The sequence below is a fragment of the Pseudorca crassidens genome, chromosome 1 (genome assembly GCF_039906515.1).
Source record: "Pseudorca crassidens isolate mPseCra1 chromosome 1, mPseCra1.hap1, whole genome shotgun sequence".
Taxonomy (NCBI): domain Eukaryota; kingdom Metazoa; phylum Chordata; class Mammalia; order Artiodactyla; family Delphinidae; genus Pseudorca; species Pseudorca crassidens.
In genome coordinates this window covers 76,967,108-76,978,793 of record NC_090296.1, presented here as the reverse complement: position 1 = coordinate 76,978,793, position 11,686 = coordinate 76,967,108, and the positions used below count along the sequence as shown (strand labels likewise).

The following is an 11,686-nucleotide window of genomic DNA, read 5'->3' as shown; positions in this document are numbered from 1 at the left end:
AGGACTGCATGTGAGATTTTCCCACCTTTTATTTATATAATTGTATCAAGAACGTAGCCACTGGTGTCTTCAGGCTTTGCATCTCTAGCACAAGCAGTCTCTTTGCCCTGAGCAGTGATCTTCATTCCCAGGACAGAAAGTATACATTGCCCTGTGTGTCTCCCACTGCGAGCTGCAGGGCAGAGTTAGGACCCAGCCAAGGTTCCAGGCAGCTCACTGCCCCTTCACATCGGAACAGGCCCAGCTACAATGGGAACAAAAGCGGGAGATGTGGGCTACAAGCCTAGGGCCTCCTTACTTATTTGTCTCACACCCATGACTTTTGTTTCGAAACAGGTTAGTTGCACATTACTGCAAGAAGGACAGAAGAACACAGTCTTGATCTTTTGCCCTTTCTTACCCCAAGTTTGCTCTATGACATCCCTTTAGCCCTCCTTACACACACACACACACACACACACACACTTACGAGCTGCATACTGGGTCTCTCCCACAGTTTAACATCTCTGTCCTTTGAAGCTGTCACCAGCAACTCAGGCAGCACGTGGAGGGCTGTGACAGAGCCTGTGTGAATCTTAGGGAGGGAGGGGAAGAGGTGTGGTGAGTTCTCAGTGGACCCTCCTCAGACAAGGAAGCAGAGAAGTCTGCTGGGTCAGACCTAGAGCGTCCTCCCCAACGTCTGTGACCTTTCCCTCAAACTCACCTTTCTACGTTGCCGTGTCTTTAGCTGTGGGACTGCTGGACAGGTATACGTGTCAGCACATACACACGCGTCTGTCTCTGGAGTTCGGGTTTCAGGCATTTCTACTTTTTCCTGCCAGATATTATCTGTGGTCCATTCTCCTTCAACGTTGCATCTAGCTAGGTTCCACAGCGTCCCATCAGAGCTGGCACACAAAAATGAGGACTCTGCCATTTCAAGGGCAGAGTTGGAGCCAGGTCTTAGACTTTGAAGGATCCACCATCCTCCCCTAGGCCACCTCTGGATTCCTTGCGCCCTCCCATCACCACTCACCAGATTCAGGTTTGGCCTGAGTTACCGATATGAGGGTCTTATTAGGATTCTCTAAGCTCAGATCAAATTCTGGGCACTCTGCAAACTCTCCTAATTCCTTTTGGCTCTGTGAAAGGATAGATCATTTTGATTAGCCTACTTGTATCACTTACTGCTGCCCAGACAAAGCAACTCTTTTCTGCTCTGGGCTGGTCAAGATTTTTCAAAATCGTATCCTAGATACAGGAAAGTACTGATACACAAATCTTAAATGGACATCTTGATAAAATTTTACACGTGTATACATCCATGTAATCCCTGCCCAGATCAAGATATAGAACATTTCCATCACCCTGGAAAGTCGCCTTCACGCCCCTTCCCAGTCAATACCAGAGTATCACCACCCCCAGAGCTAACAATATTCCGACTTCTGTCACTATAAATTAGTTATGCTTGTTCTTTTTTTTTTTTTTTTTTTTTTTTTTTGCGGTACGTGGGCCTCTCACTGCTGTGGCCTCTCCCATTGCGGAGCACAGGCTCCGGACGCGCAGGCTCAGCGGCCATGGCTCACAGACCCAGCCACTCCACGGCACGTGGAATCTTCCCAGACTGGGGCACGAACCCGTGTCCCCTGCATCGGCAGGCGGACTCTCAACCACTGTGCCACCAGGGAAGCCCAGTTTTGAACTTCATTTAGGTGAAATCATGTAATATGTAGTTTTTTGTGTCTGGCTTCTTTTGCCCAACATAATGTCTATGATATATATCTGTACTGTTCCAGACACTGCTAATACAGTGGCAAGACAAGACAGATATGAAGAAAATGCAATGAAAACAACTAGGTTTATGGTTTCCCACGATTCTTTTAAACACTAGAATCCTTTCTAGTATCAATGAAATCTTATAGGGAAACCCAATATAAAATGCTCTTAAGTAGAGCTATAGTTGAAGGAAGAGAAGGGGATTTGGAACCAACTGCTTTTGCCTTCCTTCCTCTTATCCTCCATCATGGCCCCAAGGCTTTAAAACATTGGTCCTGGACAAATGTTTGTTTTAACACACACCCAGACAGAACTTACTGAGAAAGAAAGAACTCTGAGGTTCATTGACTGCAGGACAAACACACCATAGTCCTGGTGGGTGGACAACATTATAGGATCTTCTGAATAGCTTCTCCTGGTTGATAAGAAAGAAAGAGGCTAAGCCCAGGAACACCTCTCCGTAAGACCCCAATGTTTGTTCTAGTTAGACCCAAACTCAGGGTAGCCACTAACCCACTTTTCCTCTTCTCTCCAGCCCAAGAGAAAACATTTTGGATCTTACCAGATTACAGAGGGCTCATCGCCTGGCTTCATGTGCAGTAATTGCAAATCTGCTTTGGCCAAGATGAGGGAGTGACCGTCAGGGACCAGACTTACACCTGTCAGGAACCCTAAGTCCTCCTGCAGAACTCGGTTCAGGTGAAGACTATAGCGCAAAAAAGGATACATGGACAGAGAAAGATTCTACTCTAGTCCACCTCTCTCAGCTCCCCATGAATTCCTCAGGAGTAAAGTATAAAACAAAATATATCACCATCCCTACAAATTGTGTTCCTCTTTCTGTTTTTGTTATATTAATTAGTATTCATCATACCATCATCACCTTATCTGCTCAAACCAGGAATCTCTAACATTCCTGTCCTTTCCTTCCCTCCTGACCTCCAATTGATTGATAAGCACTGTGGACTCTACTGGCAACACATGCCTAAGTCTTTATCTCTCCTTTTCATCCCCACTGCCCAGGTCAGGGCTCACGTGCTGTCTTCCCTGGACTAGAGCATCAGCTGTAAATGTGGTCGCCCTACGTTTAGTATCTATCTACTACTAACCATCCTCCGTGTGGCCACTAGAGTTCTCTTTCTAAAATTCAGATAATTATTCTGCTCAAAATTCTTAGCACTGTGCCCTGTATAGCCTGGCCCCAGTTCATTTTTTCAACCCAATTCCCCACCACCACTCGCACCAAGAACCCAAAGACTGAGCTATACTCAGAACACACCACGCACTCTCATGCCTCCATGCCTTTTGTTAATGCTACCTCCTCTTCCTAAAACACCATTCCCTTCCCTTACTGATTCAGAAAACTCCTACTCATCCTCTAAGCCCAATCTCAAATAGCAACTCTTTTGTAAACAGTAAATGTCTTAAATTCTGCAGCCCCAGGAATTTTACATATATGTATATAAAATATATATATATAAAAATATATATATATATCTTTATTATAGCAGTAATCACTCTGCATATTGTTGGCAGTTTACTTATCTGCACATTCCTGTACTGTGAGCTCCCTTAGTTAAAAATTAATTTCAATCTGGTTCACACTGCCTGGCCCAGAGCTTAGCATAAAGTAGGCACTTGATAATTATTACTTAAATTGACACGATGAGCAGAAAACAATTTCCCAGTGACTTTTTTCTGCTTACTAACATCCTATTGACCTAGTTCAGAAGTAGAAGGGAGTGATTTGAGCAAAATCCCAGATGTAACTGTATTCATTAACCCAGCCGCCTCACTTCACCTGAAATTTCTGGGTGCTGAACCCTTCTGCAGTTCCACTTGCCACTCACTGACTTTTTCATCAGCACTGACAACAATCAAGGTGTGTGCTGAGTACCAGATCAGAGCACTGATGCGGCCTGGAGCCTAGTGAATACAAGTTTATTTCAGTATTTCTGAGGAACCAGGATTAACCTTCTTCCCCATCCCAGGCGTCTACGCAACCTCTAACCCCGGCACATACCATCAGATACATAGCCAGGGCAGAATTCACATAAACAGAGAACTGAAGTTGACCCGATTCACCTGTGCTGTGGCCACAGCCTTTGCTTCCTGCCACAAGGTGAGTTCCCCAGCTTGATTCCCAGACACTGCTATAGAACCGTCTGGGGCCCAGGCCACAGCAGTGACGGCTGCATGACTCCTGGGTATATATGTGTCATCTGGAGAAGAAAGGAAGTGATTCATTAGGAGCTGGACCACTGTTGGGATACAAGAGGAGATAGCAGGCTACCCTTGACCTTCTTGGTCCGACAAACACACCCCCCTTTCACACCTTGAGTCTCTCCACGCCTCACCTGCTTCTTCAGGTACCTGCCAGAGCTGTATGGAACCATCCTCTGAGGCAGTCAGCAGGAGGCCTGAGGTTTCTGAAACAGCAGCTGCACTGACTGGGCCACTGTGTCCCAGGAGGCTGTGTGTTTGAAACACCTAGGAGGAAAGGATGGAGATGGCACAGTGGGGAGGTGACACAGCAGGATGCTGTACCATCATACCCTCTCCACTGCCCCCACCCAGGGCCTTTCAGGGAACTCACCAAGAGTGGATTCCACAACCGTGTGGCCCCATCCAATCCCACAGTTACCACCAGAAGCTCTGACCCCAGCTGGCCAGCTGATAAGATACAGAAACTGAGTCAGGAGAAGGGGAGAAGGGAACAGGCAGCGGGGACGGGAAGGTGGCTGACATGTCATTACCTGCATTGGGCTCCAGGGCAGCTGCACAGTGGCTGATGGGTCCTGAGTGAGCAGGGATGCTGGTCATCTCCACACCCTGATGGTCCCACACTTTCAAGGTCCCATCTCGGCCCACAGATACCACGTGCCCCTCCTGCCCCAGAGCACAGGATAAGAGAAGAGTCACACTGAGCGGGACATGGGAATTACGACTCCCGCCACAGAGGTGTGGGCTCAGCATTAAGGGCCTAGAAGATGTCAAAGAATGAGGACACCCTGGATAGTGGGGCTGGGAGGCTCAGGACTTCCATCATGCCACGAGGTCATGATACTGAGATACTGTATTTTCATGCTCTCCCTCCGCTCACACCAACCCTCAGCCTCAATACCCTAATCCTGCTCTAATTCAGGCCCAAGCATCTCACTTTTTTTTAATTTTTTTTTTTTTTGCGGTACGCGGGCCTCTCACTGCTGTGGCCTCTCCCATCGCGGAGCACAGGCTCCGGACGCGCAGGCTCAGCGGCCATGGCTCACAGGCCCAGCCGCTCCGCAGCATGTGGGATCTTCCCAGACCGGGGCACGAACCCGTGTCCCCTGCACTGGCAGGCGGACTCTCAACCACTGCGCCACCAGGGAAGCCCAAGCATCTCACTCTTTATACTCCTTTTGCCTTTGGGATTAGATACGCAATGCATCCAGTCTCCCAAAGCCCCCTTAACCTTCCCAGGGACCCCCAGTGAGCTCTCCACTGCCTTCTCACCATGGCCAGCACGGCGCTCACGGCACTCTGGTGACCCAGGAACTGACCAAGCTGCTGTCTCGACTCTGGGTCCCACAGCCCTACAGAGCCATCACTGGAGCAGGAGACCTGCAGAGTCAGAGGGCAGAGGAGTGGAATAGTCAGCATCCCTCCAGCATTTCTCTATACTTATAATGGAGGGTGGAGGGCTGTAAGCCTTGTGATTAACAGCAAGGGCTGTCCTGGGTTCAAATCCTAGTTCCACCATTCATTGCTTGGTGACCTGGGGCCAGTTCATCTCTCTGGGCCTCAGGCTTCTCATCTGTTCAACTAGGATCATGACAGTGTACCTACTGATGTGGGGCTGAAGCATCTATGTAAAGGACTTAGCAGGATGCCTGGTACATAGTGAGCATTGAATAAATAGTAGCTATTGTCCTCCTTATTAACATAATGTCAGTCAACAACAACTTTCTCTCACCCCGACAAAGGTGAGAAGTCTGCAAGCCCAGGAGAGATCTGGCTGCCTAGAAGTCAGGGGTAGGACAGACAATGACAAGTCTATTCAACTGCTACTCATTTCTTTTTGAGAACAACAGGGACTGCGTTGGAAAACTAGGCTTTACCAACGCTGAGTGCATAATTTGAGACCCATTTTTCACTTAGGACCAAAGAAATCATAGCACTACCTTTACCTGCAGACACAGGGCATCCTAAGGCCTTGGGGAGACAGTTCTGTGTTCTTGTTAAGAGCACGGGCTTTCTTATCATAAAGTTTACTGGCTCAGCTTCTTCACTTACATGACCCTGGAAATGGTCTTTAATCTAGCTGAGCTCGATATCCTTGTCTATGAAATAGAGAGAATAGTAGTATCTTCTTCACAGGGTGTTGTAAAGACTAAATGAGGCCGTATATGCCAAGGGCTTAGTCCAATGTCTGGCACATACTAAGTGCTCAATAAATGTGAGCTATTATATTGGGTGTTAGAAAATCATATACTGTATTATAAATGGGTATTAGGAACAGGATGAGGTGGGATGCGTTGTCCTCCCCCAGGAACCCTGCTGAGCTTTGTGCCACCCCCCCACCCCTTCACTCACCAGGAGGTTGTCTTTGGTCCAGGCACAGCCAGTGACCCAGTCTCGGTGACAGGCAGAGAAGGAGCAAATCAGAACAGGGGCTTTGGGTGTCCTCACATCCCAGCAGAGCAGACTCTGGACAGGCCCCAAGAGAGGAAGCCATCAGGACCATAGGACACCAGGGCCATCTCAGGCAAAAGGTTTCAAGGAAAGAGGGAATATCAAAGGAGGACGGGTGGACAGATCCCGTACAGGCCATTGAGCAAAGCAAAAAGCTGGAGGAAGCAGTGGGAAGCGAGCTGCTCAAGAATCCAGGACCAGAGGGGCTGGGGGCCCACGGGGAGGAGGGCCCTGCAGCTCACCCGATCCCTGCCCCCGGTGGCCAGGCTGCATCCATTGGTGCTGAAGCTACAGCAGCTTACGGGGCCCTCGTGTCCCCGGAGCTCAGTGCCACAGGGAAAGTCTTCTGTCTTTTGTGGCAGTGCCAGCAACTGCCTTGGCCACAGACGCACTGTGAAGTCCTCTGCATTAGAAATGGGGAGAGAGGAAGATTTTCTGAAAGAGGAAGTGACACAGGCCTGGGAGGCCAAAGACAAAGGCAATCATGGGGGCTGAAGGTGATGTCTGAGGGCACGGCTCCAAGGGAGGGACGCCGTGAGTCCCACCCAGGCCCTGGACGAGGACCATTCACCACGTGAGGCACAGGGCAGGAATGCCAGGCACTCCCAGCTCCGGCTCTGCGGCCGTCTCCTTCTAACTCCCGACTGCACCTCCACACCCTCCTCTCCTAGAGTGCACAGTGTCACTTTGAACAAGCCTCTTACCTAGACAGGACTAAGGCCATTTTCACCTTAATGTCTCTCTTCTCCTAAGGGAGACCCATCCCTTTTACCCAGCAAAATCTCCCACTAGGCAGAAACTCAAAGGGTGACACTTGCAAGTTGTAAAAAAAAAAGGTATATAGGTGTGTGTATTTTCACGTACACATATACACACAAATCGAAGAAAGGTGTCAGCACATTTGAAAGGAACAGTGATTCACGACCCTGCCCATGCCCTCTGCCCAGCCGTACCTGAGGCAGCAGCCACGAGTTCCTGGGACGTGGCCAGTGCCAGCACAGGCTTCCGGTGTCTGGACAAGAGCCAGAGGGACTGAAGGGAGCCTCCCTGGAGCATCCAGCCCTGCAGGGCCCCATCTTCAGCACCACTCACCAACACCTTAGGGCTGAGCCAGGCCAGTGCAGACACAGCCACATCTAGCGCTGGACACTGAGCCCCCTGGGAACCTAGAGAATGAGGGACAACAACAGAGTAAGATGCTCAGAAAGAGGGCCAGAGTTGGGGGAGAGGGCCCTTTCCAGGCTCAGACACTCCAACCCTCCTCCCTCCGGTACCTGAAGAGATTGTGTAGATCCGAATGCCATCTGCTCGGTACCCAACAGCCACCTGATCGCCATCTGGGCTGAGGGCCACGGAGAGGGCAGAAGAGAGAGAGGGGCAACCTAGGCACCCACGGGGACGACCCAGAGACCCGGACCACACCTGAACCTGAGGGCCAAGAAAGGGGCTTAAAGATAACCTACCCCCCCCATTAAAGTCCTCCTTCCAGAGACTCGTCCCCGAGAGCTACTGTGCACACACCGCACCCCTCCCCGTAGCACAAGCTCCTCCAGACTCCTCGGCAAAGGCGCCACCCTCCCCCAAATAGTCCCACACCTTTGCAACCCCTCCTCATAGCCCACCGCCAGCCCTCTGTAACCTGACCTTGCCATCCTCTCCAGCCGTCAGTAACTGGCACCCAGCACGCAGGAAAAGGGCGGCAGTAACAAAGCCGTGGTGCGCAGGAAAGGCAGCCAGCCGTGTCCCCTCCTGCCAGACCCAGAGCTCCACCATCCCGTCCAGCCGGCCCACAGCTACAGCCCGCCCAGACGCACTGAAGGCCAAGGCGCGGACAGAGGCTCCTGGGGCCCCCAGTTCCTGCATGGAGAGGTAGAAACTGGAACGTCAGGGCCCTGCTCTCAACCCAAACTAAGAGTGACCCAGGATGCAGGTGTCCGCCATTTCCCGCTCTCCACTCCCACCCTCCCGTGCTTCCTTCCCCAGGGCCACCCGGCTCCTCTCACCTTGGTGACTTGGAGCCCATCCACCTGGAAGAAGCTGAAACTGCCAGCCCAGCTGCCAATGGCTATCACCTGCCCCTCTGGGTGGAAAGCGATGCAGTTGAGGGGCTTGGGACAGGCGTGCTGGGAGGCCAGCTGCCCGCGGACCGTGTCCCACAGCTGGACGAGAGAGAAGGGGAGGAGGACTCAGGGTGCTGGACACAGATGCCTGAGCTGCTCAGTTCCAGAGCTCCAGGGGCCACCTTGTCCAGTCCCCTGCCCTCAGCAGGCCAAGCAGCTGGAGCCTCTGCCGCACTGAGGAGAACGATCTCACAGGGCTGACCCCGAGTTCAGGGCCGCTTGCACCACCACAGCCCCCTGGTCCTTACCTTCAAGCCTCCCCCCAGGCACACGGTGGCCAGAAGCCGGCCGTCTGGGCTCAGGCAGCAGCCGGTGATCCGGTACTGGTGAGCCTTGATCTGGAGCACCCTACCCCAGGGAGACAAGTTCAGGGGGCCCCCCTGGCCACAGACTCCCTCCTCGTCCCCCTCCCCCTGGGCTTCCAACAAACAGGGATGGCCCTCACGCTGAGACATGAGGGGCCCCTTACCGACAGCCGTGCTGCAGGTCCCAGAGCTCCAGGAGCCCGTCAAAGCCAGTAAGAAAGAGGGCGTTGTCGGAGAGGAACGAACAAGAGGAGACCCCACCACAGCCGCTCACCACAGACCTCTCCTCCTGTGACAGTGAGCGGGGAAGCGCACTCAGGACACGCCCCTGACCAGTCCATGTCCAGCCACTCCAAGCCCCAACCAGGAAGGAGGCAATGGCTAGAAGGGCTGGAGCCCTTAGCTCTCTACACTCCCTGCTACGTCTCAAACTCTGGCCCTCTGGTCCCACAGCAGGAGCCCCTGTGAAAAGTGCAAAGCTTTGGGCCCTACTCCAGACCTAGGCCAAGCTCGAACAGCTTCAAGTGGGACCTCCCGATCCAAGTGAGGTCCAAGTGACCTCCCGATCCAAGTGGGACCTCCCGATCCAAGTGAGGTCACATCGTCCCCCTCACTTCGAACCCCGTACGTAACCCCGAGTCGCAGAAGGTTTGGTGCTTCTGAGGCGGGAATGACATCACACACACGCCTATGGGGGGCGGGGGGTACTGACATGGGTGGAAGAGGAGACGGCGGCTGTGGCTGCAGAGCCCGCCTCTCCCGCCTACTGTACTACCGCCCTCTCTCACACGCACTCTGCTGCCATTATTCTCAGCAACTTACAGGGAACATGCCCCCAGCGTCTTTGCCCGGGTTCCTCACTCAACCCGGAACGCCTCCCCGTCTCCACCCTACGTCCTCCAGTAACTGCACAACTCACTTAGCTCTTACCTATGCCACATGGCTATGTTTTGGTTCCTTTTTTACCTTGTATGCCTTGTTTTTCAAAAAACTGACCACCTGGTGGGCAAAGACAATGTCCTAAGCCCTGTGTTCCTTGCAGTGCTTAGTATAGTGCTGAATCAAACAGGGTGATAACTGGTGGGTTTGGCTTGCCTCAGGCTTCGGGGCAGGACGTGAGGCTCTTCTGAAGGTAAATCCCACCCCGCCTTGCGTGTCATACCTGCCAGGTTCTCAGGTCCAACAGGTAAACCGTCCCACTGGCAGTGCCCACAGCTGCTCTTTGCCCATTGGGGGAGAAGGCCGCAGCTGTGGGGGGTGAGGAAACTGCCAGGGACAGGCTGGAGCTAGAGGAAGAACAGCAAGAAAGGGAGGAGATGAGGAATGAGGGGAAGGAAGAGGATGGGAATTCGTTTCTGCATTTCTGGGCCTGAACCCCCCTCTCCACGGTGACTGCGGTCTGTTCTTTACTCTCCAGTTTCAGAGAGGGCTGCAGCTTGCTCTCTGGCGGGTTTGCCAGCATCTGGGGTCAAGGGTTTTACCTTTGCTGGCCCCTCAGGGTCTGGGGTTTATTAAGCCAACGTAGCATGCGCCGGAGGTAACATCGCTGGGAGAGCTGGGGGGCCTGGCGGCAAAGGGGCGAGCACAGAGGCTGGTTGGCCGCCTGCTGGTGCAGGAGCAGTGGGTACTGGCTGAGGACTGAAGCCTGCTGCCTCAGGAAGGTGTGAAATACAGCAACATCAGCCTCAAGAAGCTTCTGTTCCTTGTCAGGGACTGAGGAAGCTATAGAAGAGATGTGGGGTGTCACTGGGGAGCCAGCCTGGACCCCCATTAACCCCAGCACCAAGTCAATCATATGATGTGTCTAAAATGCTAAGTCTCAAAGTGTGGCCCTCTGGTCCCACATCAGGAACATCTGTTAAAAGTACGAAGCTTTGGGTCCCACTCCAGACCTAGGAAACCAGAATCTGGGGACGCAGGGATCAGCAGTTTCAACAAGTTTCCCAAGTAATTGTATGCCCACTAAATAAAGTGTGAGAGCCTCTGGTTTAAGAGACCCAAGCAAAAGGTCTCCCAAGAATCACATGCTTACCCTCTTGCCTTTTCACCTTGGAACAGAAATTCAACTGTTCTTTCCATTACACCTCCCTCCGAGCAGGCCGCCCCCCATGAACACACCCAGGAGCCACTGCTTGGAGAAGACTCCACCCAGTAACTCATCTCACCATAGAGGGCATGGGCCTCCAGGAGCTGAGACATCAGACCCAGTTCCAGGTGTGCAGCCACCACGTGGAGACTGGTAAGGAACTTTGCAAGAAAGCCACGGTTCCCGCTCTGGAGCTGGGAAAGTCAGACTGGATTCATTAGGGATGTGATGAGGCTGGTGAGGAGGGACCGTCTAGTCTTGGACCCTGTCTGTGCAGCTAAGACCTAGACTTAGGAGCTGGGACAAAGGACCTGAAGGACGAGGGCAGGAAAACTGACAGGAGAAAGGTACACGGAGTTTGGGAAGGGGGTGGGGGTGATAACGGCAGTGGAGATGACGGTGGTGGTCATGGGGGAGAGGGGTCTCAGAAGAGCCAAAGAAGTTCCTTGGGAGAGGGTGCCTGTAGGATCCGGGGACTAACCAGGTGATAAGGCAGGTCTCCCAGAGCTTCAGGAGGGCAACTCCGGAAGGCACCTGAGGCATCAGGGTCACACGTCTTCCAGAGCTGAGCTGCAGGTGTGGGTCACAGGAACAGACACTGAGACGGGCTCGGCCCTGAAGCATCTCCAAAGATCACATCCCTCAGGCTACAGCAAGAGCCATCCACCCCCTGGGGTAGCAGGTGAGGGGGCCAGCCGATGTGGAGTACCAGGTCCCACAGTCAGCGTCCCGGGGGTTCACTGGGC

General features: G+C 52.7%; 1 protein-coding gene across 6 annotated transcripts in view; it reads right to left on the bottom strand.

Moving 5' to 3' along the window:
* TEP1 (telomerase associated protein 1) overlaps positions 1-11,686 on the bottom strand; it is a 50,411-nt gene that overhangs the window by 8,731 nt on the left and 29,994 nt on the right. For 3 of the 6 annotated variants that reach the window (XR_010944420.1, XR_010944415.1, XR_010944417.1), the window contains exons 32-55: positions 11,422-11,510; positions 11,020-11,134; positions 10,336-10,576; positions 10,017-10,140; positions 9,019-9,143; positions 8,798-8,897; positions 8,433-8,588; positions 8,074-8,286; positions 7,704-7,857; positions 7,383-7,595; positions 6,672-6,832; positions 6,331-6,444; positions 5,251-5,358; positions 4,512-4,644; positions 4,352-4,428; positions 4,113-4,245; positions 3,841-3,977; positions 3,557-3,681; positions 2,318-2,461; positions 2,074-2,170; positions 1,016-1,121; positions 704-909; positions 470-574; positions 26-244 (exon numbers count right to left, since the gene is read on the bottom strand). Coding sequence is in view for 2 of the 6 variants with exons in the window: in XM_067741717.1 (XP_067597818.1) it covers positions 122-244; positions 470-574; positions 704-909; positions 1,016-1,121; positions 2,074-2,170; positions 2,318-2,461; positions 3,557-3,681; positions 3,841-3,977; positions 4,113-4,245; positions 4,352-4,428; positions 4,512-4,644; positions 5,251-5,358; positions 6,331-6,444; positions 6,672-6,832; positions 7,383-7,595; positions 7,704-7,857; positions 8,074-8,286; positions 8,433-8,588; positions 8,798-8,897; positions 9,019-9,143; positions 10,017-10,140; positions 10,336-10,576; positions 11,020-11,134; positions 11,422-11,510 (3,299 nt within the window). In the remaining 4 variants the exon portion in view is untranslated. Of the gene's footprint in view, positions 1-11; positions 245-469; positions 575-703; positions 910-1,015; positions 1,122-2,073; positions 2,171-2,317; positions 2,462-3,556; positions 3,682-3,840; positions 3,978-4,112; positions 4,246-4,351; positions 4,429-4,511; positions 4,645-5,250; positions 5,359-6,330; positions 6,445-6,671; positions 6,833-7,382; positions 7,596-7,703; positions 7,858-8,073; positions 8,287-8,432; positions 8,589-8,797; positions 8,898-9,018; positions 9,144-10,016; positions 10,141-10,335; positions 10,577-11,019; positions 11,135-11,421; positions 11,511-11,686 lie in introns of those variants that run through there. The other 3 variants (XM_067741717.1, XM_067741732.1, XR_010944421.1) reach the window with 3 other exon arrangements.